We start from the raw sequence: 22,152 nt of genomic DNA, 5'->3' as shown, positions 1-22,152 counted from the left end.
CCCATTGAGAACAGCAAGGCTGCACCAGCAAAAAAGCAGGCGCAGCAACGCTGTACTCGCCGGCGTGCCAGGCCGAAAGGGGATAGGAAGCTGCCTACTGGCAGCTCCACCCCCAGCACGCCCCAGGAACCCCCCACCCCCCAGGATGCCGGCAAGGGGCTTTCGTCCTTTGAGGTCAGGAATGGGCTGTCAGTTCCCTAAAAAAGTCCGTAGAACATGCAGCCAACAGTCACGGGAGATAGATGACAATACAAAGGATTCCCCAAGACAAAGGGATCCAAGCCAAAGGGACCCGTGACACTATTTTTTTGCCTGGAAGTGGGAGGGGGGGAGAGGAAGTCAAAGTTATGGTCAAAGTAGAGACACAAAATAATTATGGGGCCATCAATTTACTGTAATACATAGCCTAGCATCCAGATTCTACAGGAATATTTCACAAAATATTAGTACATATCACCAATGTACTTCTCTTCCAAGATAACTTAAGAAACACCTTTTGGAGCACGTGTCCAAATACTGAATTTCTGCTGATGACCATTTAAGGATGGACTAAACGAAGTATTGTCTTCATAATTAACTTGTGAAACTTACCACTACAGGATTTACTGTGTTGGTGGCCTTAAAGTATGAAACTTGTGCTCTCGTTCTACCACACATTGGCAATTGACAATATGGTCAGAGGTGGCTCTTATTGCCATTATCTTATACCGGCAACTTCTGGCAATCAGGGATTAAAACCTGCTAATTCCCTTGTTCCTCTTCCTTGTTTCATGAGTACAAAAAGCCTCCTCCATGCTGCACAATTCTACCTAGAAACCGAAACAGCTCCTGCATCCAGGAAGGAAAACTGTCCATTTGTGCAATTTCCAGAAGTATGCCACTAGATTTGAGTCCAAGTAGCACCTTAAAGACAAACAAGATTTTGGGGGTTATAAGCTTTCAAGAGTCAAAGCTGCCTTTGTCAGGCTATGTATGCACAGAGAGAAACATGTGCTTGGTAAACAATGCAGTGGTTGTTCACGGAGGGATGGGGGGAGGTCTCAAGTGTTTTCAGCACACACCCCTCCTTTTGGATTCAGTCCCATAGAAAGACATGGGCATGTCTGTCAGCCCTCATTGTTGAAGGGCAGAGCTGTGAGCTCAGTAGATGTCCAAGGCCCATTTCACCCATGCAGCAGAATCTGGAGGTGATAGAAAGAGCTGTACCATTTAAGACTCCATGTGGGGACATCTGTGTGTTTCGTGCTCCGTGTTAAAACCTTCCCGCAAATGAGTAAATGCTAGTTTCCAAAATACAAGGAATGATTAATCTAGAGCAGAGGTTCCCAAGCTGTGCTCCGTGGAGCATTTGGTGCTTCATGAAACATCTCCTAGTGCTCTGCGAAGTTTGAAAAGAAAAATACTACTGTCATTCGGTTTAGTATATAGGTGCCAGGTGGAAATTAGTGCTCCGTGATGAATTTCTCTCCTGAAAAGTGCTCCACGACTCATAAAGTTAGGGAACCTCTGATCTTTTTGCAACCCCCGCATTCAGTTACGCAACAGTAAATGGTAAAATTATATGTATACCAAAGAATTGTTTTAAAATAAATTTCTTTATGATTTATTATAAGTAAATGTTTGATTTGTATACCTATTTTATATACCAATATACTCCGGGTCGCGTAAAAATCTTGGGCGAAAAGGGGTTGAGAGTGGGAAGGATTAAGAAGCCCTGATCCAGAGGAACTGTGAACAGTATATATAATCCCTCTCCTGTGGTCTGAAGTGATACAGTCCATTCGCCCACCTCTGTACTCTTCCACCTCATTCTGTCTCCTGTCTGTACTGGGTGTACAGGTGATGTCATTGGTTTGGCTGCTGCTGAATGGAGGTTAGTCAACTATCAGTTTCTTTTTCAGTCATCTTCCTAAACAAAGCAGCAGGAGAGATTCCTGTCCAAATGTTACCTGGGTAGTGCAGGGCAAAAGGGGGCAGTTGGTCCCTTTGGTGGGAGGGCTTTTCCTCTTGTATGGAGCTACATGTACTTTCTGATCTCTGTCATCTCCATTTCCCTCCCCACCCCCCATCCCAAGCTCCAGCTTACAGAATGACATTCCAAGTCAGATCTCCTCTCCTTCATAAACACTCCCAATTCTAAACCTTGCTTTTCCCCTCCAGCCCCATGCATTAATGCATACCTTTCCCTAACCATCTTCCGTATCTACCTGCATACCCATTTCCAGCTACAAACCTGTACCCATCTTGCTTCTCAAATTCCTCCTCTTCCATCCTCTTTATTTTTCTGCCTTGCCCCCCCCCCCCCGCGTGGTGTAGTGGTTAAGAGCGGTGGTTTGGAGCGGTGGACTCTGATCTGGAGAACCGGGTTTGATTCCCCGCTCCTCCACATGAGTGGCAGACACTAATCTGGTGAACTGGATTTGTTTCCCTGCTTCTACGCATGAAGCCAGCTGGGTGACCTTGGTCCAATCACAGCTCTCTTAGAGCTCTCTCGGCCCCAACTACCTCACTGGGTGTCTGTTGTGGGGAGGGGAAGGTGATTGCAAGCCGATTTGATTCTTCCGTAAGTTGTAGAGAAAGTCAGCATATAAAAACCAACTGATCTTCTTCTCAGTGTTCTTATCCCAATAGCTTTCCACGATCTTTCCATGAGTTTTTTAGGAAAGACATTTCTGAAACATTTTCCAACACTGATCAATAGTTTTATTTTATTTTTAACAATAAAGAGCTGTGGCTCTGAGCAAAACTGAAATCACGAAAGAGTTGTCTTTTCAAAGTTTACTAACAGCATTGCAAAGTAAGGCTTCCCAAAAGGGGGTTTATCAAAATAAATTATCTTTGCCGGAATACTTACGCAATTCATATATATATTTGCCTTCAAATATCCTAAAAACCTGCAATAAAAAGGTATTTTTCCCCAGTAATTTTCTTTAAACACCACTGGGAACCTTCTGAAGAACAGTGATATTCCTACTTCTCAAACACTTAAAATTACTCCACCACCGCTTACGATGGCAGTTTTAATACTAGAGAAAAGTCTGACCACGCCTAACCTAAAAATGTCTAGTAGCCCTCAACTGTCTCCAGTTCGTCAATCTGATTAAACACACAACTGTATTATTGCAAAATGCAAGATTAAAAAAATAGATCCTTTTGCACTCTCCCATCCTCTGAAACAATAGCCTACCCCCACCCACCCCCCGCTCCCTTTCAGGATGGAGCCTGCTCTGCAGACCGCCCCACCCCCACAACAGACTTCAACCCTCTCGTCGCTGTCAATCTGCTTTACGGACAGTGCTGAATCAAGCGGCCTAATATTGCGATGAAATGCATGGGGGGTGGGGGGAAAAACCCGGCCTCCTGCACAAGGCATTCAGCAATGTTAAATAAAAAAAACACTGTCTCAGAGCCAAGAAGAGTTTAACACTTCATTTACCACCACTCTAAAACTTTAACTCAACACCGCCTGCTCTATAGAGATGTCTTCCCCTTCAGGCAGGCAGGATTCGCGTCATCTCTGTGCTCCGGTGCGTAGAAATGCCACCTTTCGGCTAAAAGGGTCTGCAAAGGCCTACGTAACATTTTCAGAAAACTCACTGACGAGACGCACAACGGCTTGGTATGGCACCTGCTTGCCAAGGACAGAATACTTTGTCAATACTTCTTTTCTCACTGATTCCGCTCCCCTCTGGGAAGAGTTTAAATGGGACATACCGGCAAGCAGCTGAATGGACATGGTGCTCTTCGGCTGACATCCCCTGCAACTTATGTTAAGCAGCAGTCCGTGACCGTGGCTTTAAATGCCGACTTTTTTTTTTTTTTTTTTGCAAAGGAGGAATAAATGTCACACTTAAAATAAAACCAAAACCAAAAGGACCCCATAAAGATTAATTTTGTCAGCTGTTCAAACACTTATTAGATACCACATGCTTTGTACACTGAAGATGCAGCCTGCTCACGTATCCTCAGCACAGCTAGCTGAGCTCTGAAGAGACCCCCTCCCTCAGCCAACAGGGAGAGCACAGAACGGTTTCAAGTCGCTTGCGTGGAAAAGATGACCCAGGACGCGGTGGGGGAGTGTTAGGACGGGTGCTGCTTCTGGAGTCTTCGTTCCGCTGCAGCAGCCAATGTTCTGCGGCGCAAGGTGATGGGGTCAGAATTCGCTCCTTCGGCCTGCTGGGGGATGTCTGAGACTGTCTCGTCTGAAGTTTTGTTGAGGTAACGCCTGGAAGGAGAAAAATCATGCGGGTAAAACCAAAACAGAACAAAAAACAGACCCAAAACAACAACAGAAAAATTCACTCTAGCTATAGAGGTTCTTAGTTTGCATTCACACAAGAAGCTGCCTTATACTGAATCAGACCCTTGGTCCATCAAAGTCAGTATTGTCTACTAAGACAGGCAGCAGCTCTCCAGGGTCTCAGGCAGGGGTTTTTCACATCACCTACTTGCTTAGTCCCTTTAACTGGAGATGCTGGGGATTGAACCTGGGACCTTCTGCTTGCTAAGCAGATGCTCTATCACTGAGCCACAGCACCCCGGGACCTGCCATTAATTATGAAAGCATGCAAAATGCTGTTTGAAACTTTTACTATTTTGCACAATTTATCCTTGTTCTGACAGCTGGAGAGCAGCTAGGAGCTACGCAGTGCTCGAAAGTCCAGTCCCTGAGAACGGCATCTGCCAACCTGCGTCCTTGCACGGTTGCATTCTCTCTCAGGCTGCACGATGGACATTTGTGTCCTTGTCCACGAGAAGGAGGCAAGTCAGGGCTGTGTCTCACAGTGGTATAACATAGCAGAGGATTAGGAGGCTTCAAAGCCATTATCTAGGTCTGAGTCTTACACCAATCCAGCCCAGGCAGTTGCTTGACTGGTGCTCCCCTGGCAGAAGCGTTTGCTGCTGCTCCTCCACTTACAAAATGAATGGTTCCCTCACCCCGTGGAGACAGAGCAGCACTAACGAAAGATTATTTGAGAGGACTTTCAACATAACAGCTTAGGGCTGTTTAGCTTGGAAAGAAGGCGGTTACAGGGAGACATGATGGAGGTCTATAAAATTATGCATGGCGTGGAGAGAGTGGACAGGGAGAAGCTTTTTTCTCTCTCATAATACCAGAATGCAGGGTCATCTGCTGAAGCTGGTGGGTGAGAGATTCAAAACAGATAAAAGCGAGTATTTCTTCACACAACGCATAGTTAAATTGAGGAACTCCCTGCCTCAGGATGTGGTGATGGCTGCCAACTTGGAAGGCTTTAAGAGGGGAGTGGACATGTTCATGCTGGACAGGGGTATTCATGGCCACTAGTAAAAATGGATACCAGTCATGATGCATACCTACTCTCTCCAGGATCAGAGGAGCATGCCCATTATATTAGGTGCTGTGGAACACAGGCAGGATAATGCTGCTGCAGTTTTGTTTGGGGGCTTCCTAGAGGCACCTGGTTGGCCACTGTGTGAACAGACTGCTAGACTTGATGGGCCTTGGTCTGATCCAGCAGGGCCTTTCTTATGTTCTTTCTTTTCCCTCCCTCCCCTTTCCCCATATTTCCTATCCTACCTGTTGCCTCTTTCCTTGCTGTACCTTCTCCATGTTTAGCCTGAAGAGGAGAAGACTGAGAGGTGATATGATAACCATCTTCAAGTACTTGAAGGGCTGTCATATTAGGTGCTGTGGAACACAGGCAGGATGGTGCTGCTGCAGTTGTCTTGTTTGGGGACTTCCTAGAAGCACCTGGTTGGCCACTGTGTGAACAGACTGCTGGAATGTGATGGACCTTTGGTCTGATCCAGCATGGCCTTTCTTATGTTCTTAAAAGCCCCGGCTATGATTACTAGGAGAAAACCGGACCTCAGAGATACCCCCCTCCCACATATCCACAGGCTTACTTGCGAGCTTGATGCAAAAGGTCTTCCTTTCTCTGCACTAACATCCGCTGCCTTTCGTCAGCCGACTTAGAAAAGCGGCTCCCTCTCACTTCAAAGTCTTCCGTCTCGGCCGAATCTACTTCCATCTCGCTGAACTCTGCCATTTCTTCCAGTTGTGAATTAAGTTCCAGAGGGACTCTCTCAGTCTACCATGCAGAAGAAAATAGAAGAGGGGGAGAGAGAAAATTCAGGCCATTCTTCATAATCCTTGGTCTCTTAACAAGAAGAATTGTGTTGACTCAAAGCCATCAAAAGAGCAGTAAGAAACTGGAGAGATGTGGGGGGGGGGGGGGAGTCCAATCTGTTCAGAATGTGTTTTATTGATATTTCAAAGGTGTGCAAATGTTGCTCAACTGTATCAAAAGGTTTGGCCTCGCCCTAAAATAAGTGCCATGGGATAAGGAAACAGGGTGGAGGGGCACGTTTTTCAGCCAACAGATGCTCAGAGCACATAATGGGGAGGTCAGATCTTCATGCCAACGTGGTGTAGTGGTTAAGAGCGGTGGTTTGGCGTGGTGGACTCTGATCTGGAGATTCGGGTTTGATTCCCCACTCCTTCACATGAGCGGCGGAGGCTAATATGGTGAACTGGATTTGTTTCCCCACTCCTACACATGAAGCCATCTGGGTGACCTTGAGCTGTCACCCTCTCTCAGCCCCACCTACCTCACAGAGTGTCTGTTGTGGGGAGGGGAAGGGAAGGTGATTGTAAGCCGGTTTGATTCTCCCTTAAGTGGTAGAGAAAGTCGGCATATAAAAGCCAACTCTTCTTCTTCTTCATTCTTAACATGCAGGCAAGTGACCACATAAGCTGACCACCTTTGCCCTCCCTGTCCATTCATAAAAAAATAAAAAGAGCAGAAGGGTTGCCTTCAGGATGGTTCTGTTAAGCAAGTTCCACTTAATTAGCAGCAGCAAAGTATGCCTAGGTAAAGATCCCGGGGATTCTGGCCCAGACCGTGTGGCCAGTTCCAGATTATCTGGGATACTGACGTTACTCATTCAGCCTCTGCCCATTTGAGTCACACATGTAAACCGTAGATGGCCCAAGCCAGCCTGATTTCGGCAGATCTCAGAAGCTAAGCAGGGTCAGCCCTGGTTAGTACTTGGGATGGGAGACAACCAAGGGTTGCTACGCAGAATCAGGCAATGGCAAACCACCTCTGTTCATCTTTTGCCTTGAAAAACCTACAGGGTTGCCATTTATCGGCTGCAACTTGACAGCGCTTTCCATCACCACACCCTGATTAAATATTATGCGGCTACCTAGCGGGACAGACACACACAGTGGGCAGGAAAGTATGATCTTGCTCCTACTGTAAACAAGGCAAAGATCAGTGGAGAGTTTGTCCAACCTGGCCAGTGCCATGGGAACAAATGGGTGCCCAGTAGTGGGAAAGGAGGAAAGAAAGGTGCAGGAATATGAGGAAGAGGAGTTGATTTTTATATGCTGACTTTCTTTACCTTTTAAGGAGAATCAAACCACCTTACAATCTCATTCCCTTCCTCTCCCACAACAGACTCCTTGTGAGGTAGGTGAGGCTGAGAGAGTTCTGAGAGAACTGTGACTAGCCCAAGTTCACCCAGCTGGCTTTACGTGGAGGAGTGGGGAATCAAACCCAGTTCTCCAGATTAGAATCTGCTGCTCTTAACCACTACACCACACTGGCTCTCCAAGAAATGATAGGTAAGAGGAAAAAGCTTTTTCAAGCTACAGAGACTAAGAACCCTAGGTTCTGGCCTGTGGGACACCAACTGAGGAACAAGAACATTCCCAATCCAGCTTCAAAGAGAAAGAAATTCTAGCTATTTACTGGAAGGGAAACATTCCCTTTAATAATACATCCAACGCTTTTTGTTACAAGAGCTAGTATTATGAAGAGCTCTCCTCTGTCAATCCCCCGAGACTTCCTCCCTTAAAACATGACTTAAGAGTCCTCAAGGCAATCCCAGCAGAGACAATTACGCTCGCAATGGCAGCCTGCTTACACCTTTTAGCCAGAGGTTGCCTGTAATGGCATCTTCACAAACACACCAGCAACAAAGCGCAGGATGGATGTGCACCAGGAGACCTTTCTAGGACTTCAAGCTGCTGTGTGTGCTTGTTTACCCATCCCTTGGCTGTTAATTAATGCTCCTTCTTCCTGCTTTTGCCAGTTACCTGAGTAGCCTCTTCAGGATCCTCTTGATCAGTGCTGTGCCTTTCCAAGGGACTGTTCAACGCAGGTCTGATGCTCTCTGATCGCTGAAAGCATAAACAGAACTAACTGAACTGATGTAAAAATGGAACAAAATCCCTACTTCTAAAAAAGACAGCAACTTAAAACATTGGTCCAGCTATAAATCATCATGGTTACATAAGATCTTGGTAATTAGAATGAATACTTGGCATTATGACTGCACTCCCTCTAGAAGTAAGTTACATCACAAAAAATATGAAGTTTGATAAATTGATTTGGAATTTTAAAAAAACCTAGAAAAAGTCAGCAATAAATGCAATAAATGTGGGATAAAGAAAGGTTAGCTGTTCTAAATATAGGAAGATATTACGATGCTATATATGTCTTACTGCTCTCTTTTCTATTGGTTCGGTGAAGAAGATTTGGGAGATTCAACAGAGTGGGTTACCATGTTCATTAACTAGTTGGATTTAGTTGAAAAAAAGGGATTGACATGAATTAAATGCAGTTTGATCCGTATTAGCAAAAAGTTGGGATAAATGCCAAATTGGATTAGAACCGCAATCTTCTATTTGTATGCCTTTGTTACACCATGTAGAGTTTTCTTAGGCTCTCCAACAAAGTAATTTCAACAAAGTAATTTCAGCATTGGGGAAAAGATAGATTTGAATAACAGGCTTCATTAAGGATGGTATTATTACATCTTTTTCGGAAGTACAATATAGATATAAATATGTGGTATTGCCTTTTTTCAATAATCACAAATTAGAAGCTTTGTTTCTATCTATTTGAATCTGCTTACTCTGTATACAGATTCAAATAGATAGAATCATGGCGTTGGGACCACCATGGTCATCATGCCCAACCCCCTGCACAATGCAGGAAATTCACAACTACCTCCCCCTCCCACACCCCTAGTGACCAGAAGATGGCTAAGATGCCCTCCCTCTCATCATCTGCCTAAAGTCACAGAATCAGCATTGCTGACAGATGGCCATCTAACCTCTTCTTAAAAACCTAGGCCTCCTAACAGCTTTCAGTCAATTTTATTATCCCTGGACAGAGTTGCTTAGTGGCAACCATCTATGCTATACTTGCTGATGCTGATTTAAAAGCGACTACATATAAATAAATATGGGGAAAGGATCTGTTAATATGTATAACTGAAAGCAAGTGGATTAATCTACATAAGGGTATAAAAAAATCAATGAATGTTGCAATCAGGGAGAGCATTCTTAAACTTATGTATCAGTGGTATATGATGCCAGATAGATTAAGCAAAATATCACCCTCTATAACATATTTATGTTTGAGATGTAAAAGGCACATTGGGTCTTTTATTCATATTTGGTGGCAGTAAAGGTAAAGGTAGTACCCTGTGCAAGCACCAGGTCATTACTAACCCATGGGGTGACGTCACATCACAACGTTTACTATGATTACCGGATGGTTTGCCATTGTCTCCCCCAGTTGTCTACACTTTACCCTCAGCAAGCTGGGTACTCATTTTACCTTCCTCAGAAGGATGGAAGGCTGAACCAATCTTGAGCCGGCTACCTGAAACCGACTTCTGTCGGGATCGAACTCAGGTCGTGAGAAGAGCTTTGACTGCAGTACTGCAGCTTACCACTCTGCGCATCGGGGCTCCTTTTGGTGGCAATGCCCAATTATAAAGATCTTTTGGAGCAGAGTATTTAAATTAGTAAGAGAAATCACTCATATATAATTACAACTGGATTCTGGTGCAGCACTTTTGAATATCATGCCAAATAGAGTATCAATTAATAATATTTATTTGATAGGTAATTTATTCACTTCTGCCAAAATGTTAATTGCACAAGCGCAGAGGCAAGAAAAAACACCCAAGACAGATAAATGGTTAAGGAAACATGGTACTCAATGGTAATGGGAGAAATATCTGCATGTGAGGAGTTTGGGGAAGGAGTGAAACAATCACAATATAAATTTATTAAAGTTTGGTCCCCCTTCATTGACTACTGAAATAAAGTCAAATCAAAGAAACAGTAAAAATGGAACTACTGAATTTAGTTTTTTTCGTTAAATTCCCTTTCTATTAATGGGTTGTTTATAGACTGCTTATCTCACTGAATTTAGATGAGATGTGGTGTCTGTTATTTATAATCTGCCTGACTCACTAAGGTTTAGGTTTGGTAAATGTATGTTTGCTATGTAACGTAGTGTTTCTTGTACTATGCCTCTGCAAAAACTAATAAACTTTTATTCATTTTTAAAAAGGATGATCAGCATGGGAAAGACACAAGTAGAACGAGAGGAATATATAACATTTGGGTTTTCAGCGATCATAATTACGTAGACAGGTTAACATGACACAAGAGAATGATAAATAAAGTGTTCGCATTTCAGGGTAAAAAAAATTCAGCATTGTTAACATTGCAGATGAAAGGGGCAATACAGTCACTAACTAGCAGATGGTACCAGAAACGCGCAGTCCATAAGCAAGCGCAGACCAGAAGTATCAGGCCCATTGTGCATTATGTTTGACGCACCTGTGTTGGGAAAGGCACTTGAATACGGCCCTCTAAAATGTTGTCGGTGGTTATTTCGACAGACCGAGTCAGCTGCAGATCTTGCAGGATGAGGTGGTAAGGGACCTGAGGAAACATCTCCTGGATCTGATGTGCCTGGAAAAAGCAGTGTTGACACCATGACCATCTGGGATCCAAGCTTGGCATGTTAAAACTCATCAGCATTTTTTTTGTAAGTGAGCACGCCCCGAATCCCCAAATGCTCCACCTTTCACCACTACAGAGCAAAAAAGCATCCCCACCTGCAGTCTCCCAGAAATTATTTGTGTGCTGATGCGAGGAAGAGGAAGAAGAGTTGGTTTTTATATGCCGACTTTCTCTACCATTTAAGGAAGAATCAAACCGGCATACAATCATCTTTCCCTCCCCACAAAAGACACCCTGTGAGGTAGGTGGGGCTGAGAGAGTATGACTATCCCAAGGTCACCCAGCATGCTTCGTGTGGAGGAGTGGAGGAATCGAACCCGGTTCTCCAGATTAGAGTCTGCCGCTCTTAACCACGATGCTACGCTAGCACTGCAGGAGCCAACAGTGTGCAACTGGACTTACCATAGCATTAAGCTGGGAGTTGCTTGCCTGTGCAATACCAAGGATATTGGTGGTATGCATCACCTCCACTGAAAAACTGGGTAGCCAGCTCGCTATGCGGGAACCTGCAAGAAAGAAACCGTTAAAAAATGTCTTCTGAGTAAATAATTCAGGCCTAACTTGCAATCATGTACATTTTCCATTGAATTAAAACGCTCAAAGTAAATTCCACCATAAGGAGAACAGAAGAAAAAAATTAAGCTATACCTCCACTTTTTGGAACTATCAATGAGTAAAGCTATAATCAGGATGGGCAACGGAAGAAATGATGGAGAAGGAAGAAAAGAACTGTTAATTTGTTAAATGAAAGAAAAGCATCAAAGCCTATCTAATGTTTCAGAAGTTAAGAGGCTACAGAGTCATGGCCACAGATGCTGTAATTTTGCATGAGTACAAAACGAGGCACTGAGAGCAGAAACCAGATTCCTCAACATTAGAGTTTGTTTTTAAACATAAGAACATTGCCTTTTACTCAGTGTAGCTACAAAACCAAATACAAACAGGTCCTACACTATAACAAAGCGTGTTGTTTCAAATCACCACAAATACTGACTAGTGGTATATAAAACAATAGTCACAAGTGTGTCTTCCTGCAGCCCTGAACAATAAATATGTCAATTCCACTGATACTGCCATATGGGGACACTGGATCTAACTTACAGTTGTCTCAAATAATCTAATAAAACACACAAATGCTCAGGTGGTGTTCTTGCAGGTGCTATCACTGTATTATTCAATACTAATTTCCCCCTTTTTTACATAATGCCCCCTCCCCAAAATATGCTTTAGAAGATCTGCCCCTCCAACCATTGTCATTGTTTAAACCAGTGGTTCTCAACCTGGGGCTATATGGCCCCCCGGGGGAGCCCAGGATATTCCAAGGGGGCCACAGGTGAAAATTGCTTAAATGGGGGGCAGCGGCACGAGACTAGAGGGCCACAGAGGGATAAGTGAGAAGTGAAGAAAACAGAAACACATGAAAACCTAACACATGACTTCTTTCATTGCACTTCTACGCATCGTTTGCAATTGTGGATTTTTGTATCGCTTTTTTGTATGTGCAATGGTGGTAGAGGCTTTGTTCTCCCTTGTGTGTGAACATTGTTGTTTATTAGTGTGTTGTATTCCCTTTTTGTGGGGTATTTTTTGTAAATTTCAGTTTCCCAATAAGAACTGCATGTGTGCATTTTGTGTGGCTGTTTATGCTTCTTTGTTCCTTGGCTATTTACAAACAAAACATTTAAATAGCTACCTTTCTACCGGTAGGACAGGAAGGAAACAAGGTCGGAAGGGGGCCACGGACGGAAAAAGGTTGTGAACCACTGGTTTAAACCATCCTTCCCCCCCTTCAAAGGCTTGAAGTTCCCTAAAGGGCCGCTAAGTAGTAATGTTTGTAAATGTATCTCTTATCTGAAAATACTAATAGCACATTTTGTGGACACTGGTTTATAAAAGAAGCAACTGTTTAGCTGTTATGGGCTCTAGAAAGTGTTTGGGTAATATCTGCTGGAACCTCAGAAACTGGAGGGAGGGCTGAATATGATGTACTAGTCTTGTGGCAGGGTTACCATTGGGACTTCAATACCCTGGACAGCTCCCTGCCATTTCCCATAAATGGCAAAACTAGATTACGAAAAACGCACAGTATGTTTTGCAAACACACAACGGGGCCTGTTCAGAAAATCTAAGAAATAAAAAAAAACATGTATATAATCAACAGATACCCCTTTTTATATTAATGGTCAGTAAGCTGCTGGTTTGAGAGGGCCCACTTAAGTGTATGAGGCCGCAAATGCAAACTTTTCTTAGAAAAAGTGAGGAACAATTTAAAGCATGTGGAGCAATTTAAAGCTGTCAAAACACTTTTCTGATGAACCTCCTGGAGAATATCCTCATGTTGAAAGCCATCTACACAGCTTATCTCTGTTGTATGTTAACAGCTATGCAGGCTATTTTGCTTTGCTTTGTCCACTGAGGGTCGGAAGCTGAACCTGCAATTCTGCCACATCACCATGTCACATAAAACAGAACGCTCACCCTTCAAGAGCAGCAAAACAAATGGCTTGCTTTTTTTTTAAAGCCAAGTAGTGACTATTAACTCCAGAAAGGAAGCTTCTCAGAACAGGACATTCTCCTGTCACTAAACTGTTTTAGTCAAGAAAATGGGTATAAGCCAAATAAGCCAACCATCAAAGTGGAAGAAGTGATTGTGCTGGTTCAAGTGAGGTCTGCCTTCAGCCACCGCCACAGGAGCCAAATTTTCATCCAGGTTCTCTCGTTGATGGTCCTCCCTGGCACGACGGTTATCGGTGATATTCAGAGACATTCTGCAGGTGGGGCAGGAAGTGTCTTGTTCTAGCCAGGAGCGCAGGCAAGAGCTGGCAAAGAGGGAAGGTAAAGTGAGCCTCTTAAAACAGGAACGTCAAAGTGCTCACTGGAAAATCAACAGATTGGGAATGCTTGTTTAGAGGTTTTCAGTGATACTTAAACGTGGTTTGGGTCTTTATTGTTAGCTGCTTTTGTATTGTTTTCTTTATAACGTGGTTTGGGCCTTTATTGTTAGCTGCTTTTGTATTGTTTTCTTTACTTGACTCGTTTTAACCTTGGTAAAAGGTAGGTAAAGGTCCCCAGCGCAAGCACCGAGTCATTCCTGACCCATGGGGTGACATCACATCCTGACGTTTACTAGGCAGACTTTTGTTTTACGGGGTGGTTTGCCAGTGCCTTCCCCAGTCATCTTCCCTTTACCCCAGCAAGCTGGGTACTCATTTTACCGACCTCAGAAGGATGGAAGGCTGGGTCAACCTTGAGCTGGCTACCTGAAACCAACTCCCGTTGGGATCGAACTCAGGTCGTGAGCAGAGATTGGACTGCAGTACTGCAGCTTATCACTCAGCGCCACGGGGCTCCTCTTTAACCTTGGAAGATACATTTATTTAAAATCACAGCAGATATTAAGATGAGCCAGCCCACAAAGTTATTCAATAGGGCTCTAAAGGCTTCCTGAATAGCCAGGTCTTTACTGCTCATCTAAATAAGAGAAGTGATGGAAATGAGTCAATTTAAGGGCCGCATTCCACAGGACTTTCCCTGGACATCAATTTTTCTATAAGGAGGATTTTTGTTGATGTTATTCAGTCATTACGTGTAAACCGCCTTAAATCCCCATGAGAAAGGCAGACTATACATAACATAAATAAAATTCCATTCTAGTAATTTTTCCAGTGCTAGATCAGCGTACATATATCCCTGTTTGCTGGACTCCTGGGCAGTGAGTAACTGAATGGAACCAGACCTCTATCGTTGGCTTCTAATTCTTAGGGAAATCACTGTGCGGGGGAAAACAAAGACACTGGGATATGCTCCAACCCAATAATTAGCTGCAGACAAATGAGAGTACACAGCTTATTCTACCCGGCTTTTGTTTCCCAGGTGCGTACTTATGGAACAGGTGCCCGCAAGGGAGTTTACGTGCGGACTGCATGGAATCCCAGCAAATGGCACAGTCATCGTTGTTGGCTGCCAGTTCTTCCGGTGTTGCCACTGCAAACCTACAGCAAGGAACACAAAATAACAGTCCGCCAACGGTTGCCCGGGTGCATACAGCAACAACTAGATATGAACAAAGCTTTCCCACCAAAAAATCTACTTATTAGCTGCACCCAGCGGATACCATCTGAGCTAAAATGCTTTCTTTTTACGCTAACGGGATGGCAGCTAAAACGCTACCAGGTATTTACTGTGTTTACACTGGAATTATACTTGAATCTGGGACACCAGCTTAAGTGGTTGGTTCAGTCAAGAATTTAGCCAGGGAATCCGGGAAAAGTCACCCAAGGCCAATGTGCCATTTAGGGTGGCAAGAACACTGCATTTACATGAGCACTCCTTGCATGGAATACCAAGTACAAAAGAGCAGCACACAACTTCATTTAAACAGAAGATCTACATGCTGCATCAGCCTTCTTATAGCCCCATTTCCTGACCAGTTTTTAAAATAACTTCAAAGGGTTGTGAAGACAAACAAGAGAAGAACAGTAACATGACGTACGTCTTTAGGCGGCTAGATAATATTAGATGAACGGAACACTGGCATTTCCCACTAAGACTTCTTCTAGTCAGTGGATGGAAAGAATCCAGGCCACGCTACTCCTATCAGCTCAGCAGGCACAAGAACATAAGACGAGCTATGCTGGTTCAGCCCAGTGGTCCATCTAGTCCAGCATCCTGTCTCACACAGTATCCGACCAGTAACTTTGGAGGGCCAACCAACAGGGGTCAGAGGGCCAAGGCCTTCCCCCAATGTTGTCTGGCATTGATATTCAGAGGTTTTCTGCCTCTGATTGCGGAGACTCCCATTAGGCACCAGGGCTTGTTGCGACTGATGGACCAATCCTCCATGAACACATCTAGTCATCTTTTAATGCCCTCTATATTTGTGGCCATCACTACATCCTAAAAAAAGGGGGGGGGAGATGTTAGGAGACAGCTTTGTTGTTACATTGGCAGCCTCTACCTGGGAAAATCAGCAAACCAGAAAAGGGAAAAAGATGCTAGATGACAGTTTTATTGTTCTACAAAGCCCCTGTGTGTTTCACTCTAAAGGCTTCATCAGGGGGATCTATAAAAACATAATTTTACATTAGATACAAATAACAGGAGGACTGATGAAGCTTTTAGGGTGAAACACACAGGGGCTTTGTAGAACAATAAAACTGTCATCTAGCATCTTTTTTCCTTTTCTGGTCTGCTGATTTTCCCAGGTAGAAGAAGAAAAAGAGTTGGTACTTATATGCTGACTTTCTCTAACACTTAAGGAAGAATCAAACCAGCTTACAATCACCTTCCCTTCCCCTCCCCACAACAGACACCCTGTGAGGTATTGGGGCTGAGAGAGCTTGAAGAGAGCTGTGACTAGCCCAACGTCATGCAGCTGGCTTTGTGTGTAGGAGTGGGGAAACCAACCCAGTTCACCAGATTAGTGTACGCTGCTCATGTGGAGGAGTGGGGAATCAAACCCTGTTCTCCAGATCAGAGTCCACCGCTCCAAACCACCGCTCTTAACCACTACACCACGCTGGCTGCCAAGGGGGAGAAAGGAGGGAAAGCTGAAAACAGGGGGGCAGACAAGAGGTAGGCTGTCTGGTCGGTGGGAAGAAGGAAACAGAAAAATGGGAGAGGCTACAGAGGCCTTCAGGAAGGAGAAGAAGAAATAGTAGGGGAGGGGAACATTAAATCCCCCCCCCCCGGTAAGGCCTTGCAGGTCCTCCCTGCTTTTTCCTATTTACATGCTTTTTCCTAAAGATAAAAAGCAGCTGGATATCTGGATCAGCAAGTTATCACAGGGCAAGATGGTATGGAGAGAGTGGACAGCTTCTCTCCCTCTCTCATAATACCAGAATGTGGGGTCATCTGTGGAGCTGGAGGGTAAGAGATTCAAAACAGATAAAAAGAACTATTTCTTCACACAACGCATAGTTAAATTGTGGAACTCCCTGGCCCAGGATGTGGTGATGGCTGCCAACTTGGAAGGCTTTAAGAGGGGAGTGGACATGTTCATGGAGAAGAGTATTCATGGCTACTAGTAAAAATTGATACTAGTCATGATGCATACCTATTCTCTCCAGGATCAGAGGAGCATGCCTATTATATTAGGTGCTGTGGAACGCAGGCAGGACAATGCTGCTGCAGTCATCTTGTGTGTGGGCTTCCTAGAGGCACCTGGTTGGCCACTGTGTGAACAAGACTGCTGGACTTGATGGGTCTTGGTCTGATCCAGCATGGCTTTCTTATGTTCTTATTTTTTCCAAAGCCTGTATATCAGGACTCCCCTCCACTCCTGCAATCATTGCCCAACAGTAGATCCACATGCCCACCTCGCTTCCATGTTCCCAACCACACGGAGATAGTTCTTGTGGCGACGAAGTCTACGCTGAACCTCATGAAACAGGTAACGCAGCTGCATGAAGATCACCAGGCTGGCCATCGACAACCAGATATTGCCAAATAGCTTAAAGAGAAGGACATAAGAGCACATCAGTTTCACTGGGGCACATCCCCCCCACTCCCCACCCAAACTGGAAAACAGAAGACACCTTATGGAACACACAGCTCTCTCATTTGGAAGCCCCCACCCCCCCAGGAACAGCAGCATTCTGAAAGATGCAGGCTTGATGGAAATGAGAGGGGGGAAAGCAACTTCCCAAAGGGTGTTCTGGGCTTCCAACAAGCAAGAGTGTGTTTTTTCTCTTCCCAGAACAAAACAAAAAGTCCAAACCTCAGGCTGCTTGCATTTGGGGGGAGTCTTATCAGCATTATAATGAGCAAAGAAGTGTGCTTGCCACCTATTGTGGCTTTATTCATGTTTGGGGAGGGGGAGGGATGAAGACCATGGAGGTATAAAGTGGGAATGCCACTAGACTGTGGGGGCCAGGGAGGGGAGGGAGGAGTCTCAGGGGAATAGGGGGAAAAATACCCTAAATTTATTTCAAGACTTAGGTGGGTAAAGATAATAAATAAGGAGGGGGGGGAGTGGTCTCTGGTTTCAGGCTGGGGTTAATGGTAAGGTTTGGGCCCACGCACCTCTTAAAGCAGGGGTCTCCAACATTTTTGAGCCTGCGGGCTATACCCGGACTGGTGGGTATAGCAACAAAATGGCTGCAATAAAATGGCTGCCACAGCAATGATTAAAGCAGTAAGATGGAAAGAATCATATATAGAAATGATAGGAGAAATATAGAGGATTATATATTTAAGGTATTGGTTTTTCAAAAGTGTACAGTTGTAACACAGAATTATCAGAAATCACAGATTGTGGGGGAGGCAGATATTTAGTTGACTAGGCAAGCATAAACATATGTTTAGCAGCAATTATAGTACTATGATGGAATAATAGTGTATATGGTAGAAATCTCAGTTTGATATATTATATTGGATTGTTTTTTAAAGTATTAAGTAACAAATTGTATGGACTGCTATGTATTCTATATATTTTTGTGCTTTTTCCTGTTTTCTTGGTATGTAATAAAAATAATTTTAAAAAATAAAATGGCTGCCACAGCAGGCAGAGTCAGACACAAAATGTTTGCCATAGCGTAACTTCAATAACACGGTGCAAATGCTTGTGCTGTGGTGGCAGCTGCTGCCAAAGCAACATTTAAAAAAATCTGCGCAGTCAATCAAATCTCTCACAGTCTAAAAGCCCTGCTTGGACCTGCCGACTTCCTAAAAACACTCGGTGGGCATCAGAAAAAGTTTCCGAAGGGCACTGTAGTGCCCACGGACACTCTGTTGGGGACCCCTGTCCTAGAGCATCATGTGTCTATAGTATCATACAATATTCCTCCCCCTGCTGGGCATCAAGACTTCCCCAATTCTCACAATCTGCATTTGAGGGGGCAGCAAACACACATGAACACACAACGCCCAAAGGGAATAAGGATTAAGAACTTAAGCAGTGAACTGACGTGGGGTATTATCAAAATGTCCTTTCTGCCAGACCTACAGTGCAGTGGAATGTCATTTTAAAAACTGTAACAAGAAATAACTTGAAAGAACACAAAATTCTAATTACTACTTGTCTACACCCCAGAGGAGGGAGGGGGAAGAGTCTCTCGTGAAATTTCTGTTTGACATTGTTCGTCAGTATAGCTGTCTTTTGTAACAAGCAATTAAGGTACCTGCAACATCGTAACAAAATATTTTTTGTTTCAGAGGGTAGCCGTGTTGGTCTGCAGAAGAACAGCTAGATTAGAGAATCTAGCTGAAATATTTCTAGGGGGCCTCAAAGTGATGCAGTCGTGGGAAAGTATCACTAAGGTAGCCAAAGCACCACTTGCCAGTTTTTGGCACAACAGGTCCCAATGCCAAAGAGGCAAGTAAAAGGTTAGCTTAGAGAGCAGCTTCTGCCTCTGCTTTAGTGGGAACAGCTACGGCCAACGCAGCAAGCAAAGATTCCCTTCCAAATGCTCCCACCCTTCAATTATGGAAAATGTACAAGATAGCAAGCCAGATGTGCAGCCCTACCATCTGCCATATTAGAAGGGAGATTTAAGAAGATCCCCAGGGTGGAGAGACTTTGCCCATGTAACACAGGGGAGCTGGAAACCACTGAGCATGTATTTTTTAGATGTCCCCTCTACAAGTCAGTCCGCTTCAATATTATTGACCCTTTGATTAGGGAAAAGGGCTCTGATGATGAGGGTGAATGGACCAAAAGGTTTCTGCTGGGAGACAGCTCACCAATCACCACCCAGGCTGCAAAATATTGTGCAGTAGCAATGAAGCTACGTCGCCTTAATGTACATCCTTAATCTGTGGAATTGTAAAATTGGGTGATTCCTAATTTTGTTGGCCTTGGTTGTAGACATCTACTCTGTATGGTCAGTTTCTGTTTTACCTGTTTTATCTGACATACTAGCCACAAATAAAAATTATTTATTATTACAAGATAGCAACACTGAACTGTGACTCTTCGACACAAGCCAATTCTGTTCTACTCAACCTGTAAGGTACAGGAACTGGCAAAGTTAATGCCACATACCAGCATGTGAATGTGATGCATCAGATCCAGTGACAGAAGAGTTAACTCCATGATGAAATCCGTGTAATAAACATACGTTCCTTTGCTTTCCCATGTGCCTTCATGGTTGAGATCCCAGAGATGAATGACGTAACTAGGGGGAAGAGAGATCCCTGTTATCACGACTACTTTGGAACAGCATGTTGTCAGTTTTACAAATAATAAAGGAGCAACGACAGGCTACTCCTAATGCTCTTCAGTGCACACCTGTTTACCCTACTCCTATTACTAATTCTACATCAGGAGATCTATAACACAGCATTTATTTACTAGAAACATGTTAGCCCACTCTTCTTACCCTACAGCACCCAAATAGACTTACAAAAAATTTAACACAACAGATCTCAACAGATTAACAAATCCAAACATACGCCATTAGGAAAAACACAGGCCCTAAACAACTACCAAACCCACTAGTCACCCCCAAAAGCCTCTCTTGTACAGCTCCACTTAGCATATGGTCAGCTTTTTCCCAGAGCCTGCGTGGTGTGGTGGTTAAGAGCAGTGGTTTGGAGCAGTGGACTTTAATCTGGAGAACCGGGTTTGATTCCCCACTCCTCCACATGAGCGGCGGAGGCTAATCTGGTGAACTGGGTTGGTTTCCCCACTCCTACACACAAAGCCAGCTGGGTGACCTTCAGCTAGTCACAGCTCTCACAGCCCCACCTACCTCACTTGGTGTCTGTTGTGGGGAGGGGAAGGGAAGGTGATTGTAAGCTGGTTTGATTCTCCCTTAAGTGGTAGAGAAAGTCAGCATATAAAAACCAACTCTTCTTATTTTTCTTCATCTCCGCCGGGTTAGGAAGTTTGTGCACTACTTCTCCCACCCCGACCTAGCCAGTGATCCATGCAACAGTCACCTTCAGGCTAGATTACTGTAACTCGCTCTGCAGATGACTGCCCTTGAGACTGATCCGAAAGCTCCGGCTGGTTCAGAATGCAGCAGCGAGGGTCTTACAAGGACCCCGCTGAGAGCTCACATCCAGCCAGTGCTTTTGCTCTGTCAACTGCACTGGCTCCAGCTGGAATACCGGATCAGGTTCAAGGTGCTGGTTTTAACCTCTAGAGCCCTAAATGGTCTGGGACCTTCGTAGCTGCGGGGCTGCCTCTCCCGATACTCCCCAGTGGAGAGCATTATGCTCATCAGATGCCAATGTCAGGCCTTTGCTTCTTTGGAAGTTGGGAGTTTGGCAGTTACAGAGGCTGGCAGTTACAGAGGCTGGCTTCCTGTCAAGGCTGCTGGTCAAGGTTTTGTTCTCATGCTGCAAATCCTGTTATGTCTTTGATTCTCTGGGAATCCTTATCTCTTAGTACTGCACTGTGGTTTCACTTTTGTTTGCTTTCTGCCTAGAATGCTTTTAGACTGTAACTCACCTGCTTAGACCCCATTAGCACCCTCTCCTGCATGAGAGGCAGTCAACTTCTTAAATCTGTCTTTTTGCTCCTAATAAATCAGCACTGCTTAGGGTCACCTGCCTGAGTGTGTCTGTTTATGGGAAGCTAGGGATAGACGGCTGAGCTGACATTAGGGTGCTAATGGGGTCTAAGCAGGTGGGTCACAGGTGGTCCCCAGCCTGAGGAGTGTCCGGCTGAGACCAGGGCTCAGCAGGATCTTACACAGTTCAGCAGGGCCTGTAAAGCCGAGATGTTCTGCCAGACCTTATGGTTGAGGGCAGCAACATTTTTCCATCAGAACTGGCCTCCCTATCTCTCCCCGCTTTCTTTTTTTCTACTGTTTACCATCCAAGTGGGGGAGCCTGGCTGTTTTTTCCCAAGTTGGCCAAGCCCCATGTGTGCCAAATTTTAAGCACCATCTGTCCTGATTTTAAATTATTTTTAATTGAGAATTGTTGCTTTAGACAATATTGTGCAGATTGAATGTTTTACTGTATTTGACGATATATTGCTGTTGTTACCCGCCCTGAGCCCAGCCTTGGCCAGGATAGAGGGTGGGATATAAATCTAATAAATAAATAAAATGAAGCTGCCTTATTCTGAATCAGACCATCTGGAAACAGCTTTCCAGGGTCTCCGGCAGTGGTCTTTCACATCACCTACTATCTGATCCTTTTTATCTGCAAATGCCAGGGGTTGAACCTGGGACCTTCTACATGCCAAGCTTTCCTTTTATCCCTTAGAAGCTCCTTGATCAATTGATCTTGAGCAGCATATATCTAGTGTTGGAGGGATATAAGGACTGAAACAAATCTTGCCACTGACAATGTAGCCTTGGGGTCCCTATCACTTAGTAAAAAAGGCATTATGTCAGTCACAGAGGCATTGGATTTGTATATTAAAAGGGGGGAAA

General features: G+C 44.4%; 1 protein-coding gene across 1 annotated transcript in view; it reads right to left on the bottom strand.

The window, feature by feature from the left end:
• Positions 1-4,077: 4,077 nt before the first annotated feature.
• The window catches only part of AMFR (autocrine motility factor receptor), a 38,320-nt gene continuing 20,245 nt past the window's right edge, over positions 4,078-22,152 (bottom strand). The window contains exons 6-14 of the mRNA XM_056862461.1: positions 19,806-19,938; positions 17,140-17,273; positions 14,704-14,814; positions 13,451-13,641; positions 11,225-11,328; positions 10,637-10,771; positions 8,090-8,173; positions 5,890-6,074; positions 4,078-4,225 (exon numbers count right to left, since the gene is read on the bottom strand). Coding sequence (XP_056718439.1) covers positions 4,081-4,225; positions 5,890-6,074; positions 8,090-8,173; positions 10,637-10,771; positions 11,225-11,328; positions 13,451-13,641; positions 14,704-14,814; positions 17,140-17,273; positions 19,806-19,938 — 1,222 coding nt within the window. The 3' untranslated portion in view covers positions 4,078-4,080. The remainder of the gene's footprint in view (positions 4,226-5,889; positions 6,075-8,089; positions 8,174-10,636; positions 10,772-11,224; positions 11,329-13,450; positions 13,642-14,703; positions 14,815-17,139; positions 17,274-19,805; positions 19,939-22,152) is intronic.

This window comes from Euleptes europaea, chromosome 17 (genome assembly GCF_029931775.1).
Source record: "Euleptes europaea isolate rEulEur1 chromosome 17, rEulEur1.hap1, whole genome shotgun sequence".
NCBI classification, from domain to species: domain Eukaryota; kingdom Metazoa; phylum Chordata; class Lepidosauria; order Squamata; family Sphaerodactylidae; genus Euleptes; species Euleptes europaea.
This window is presented reverse-complemented; position numbering and strand designations above follow the sequence as displayed.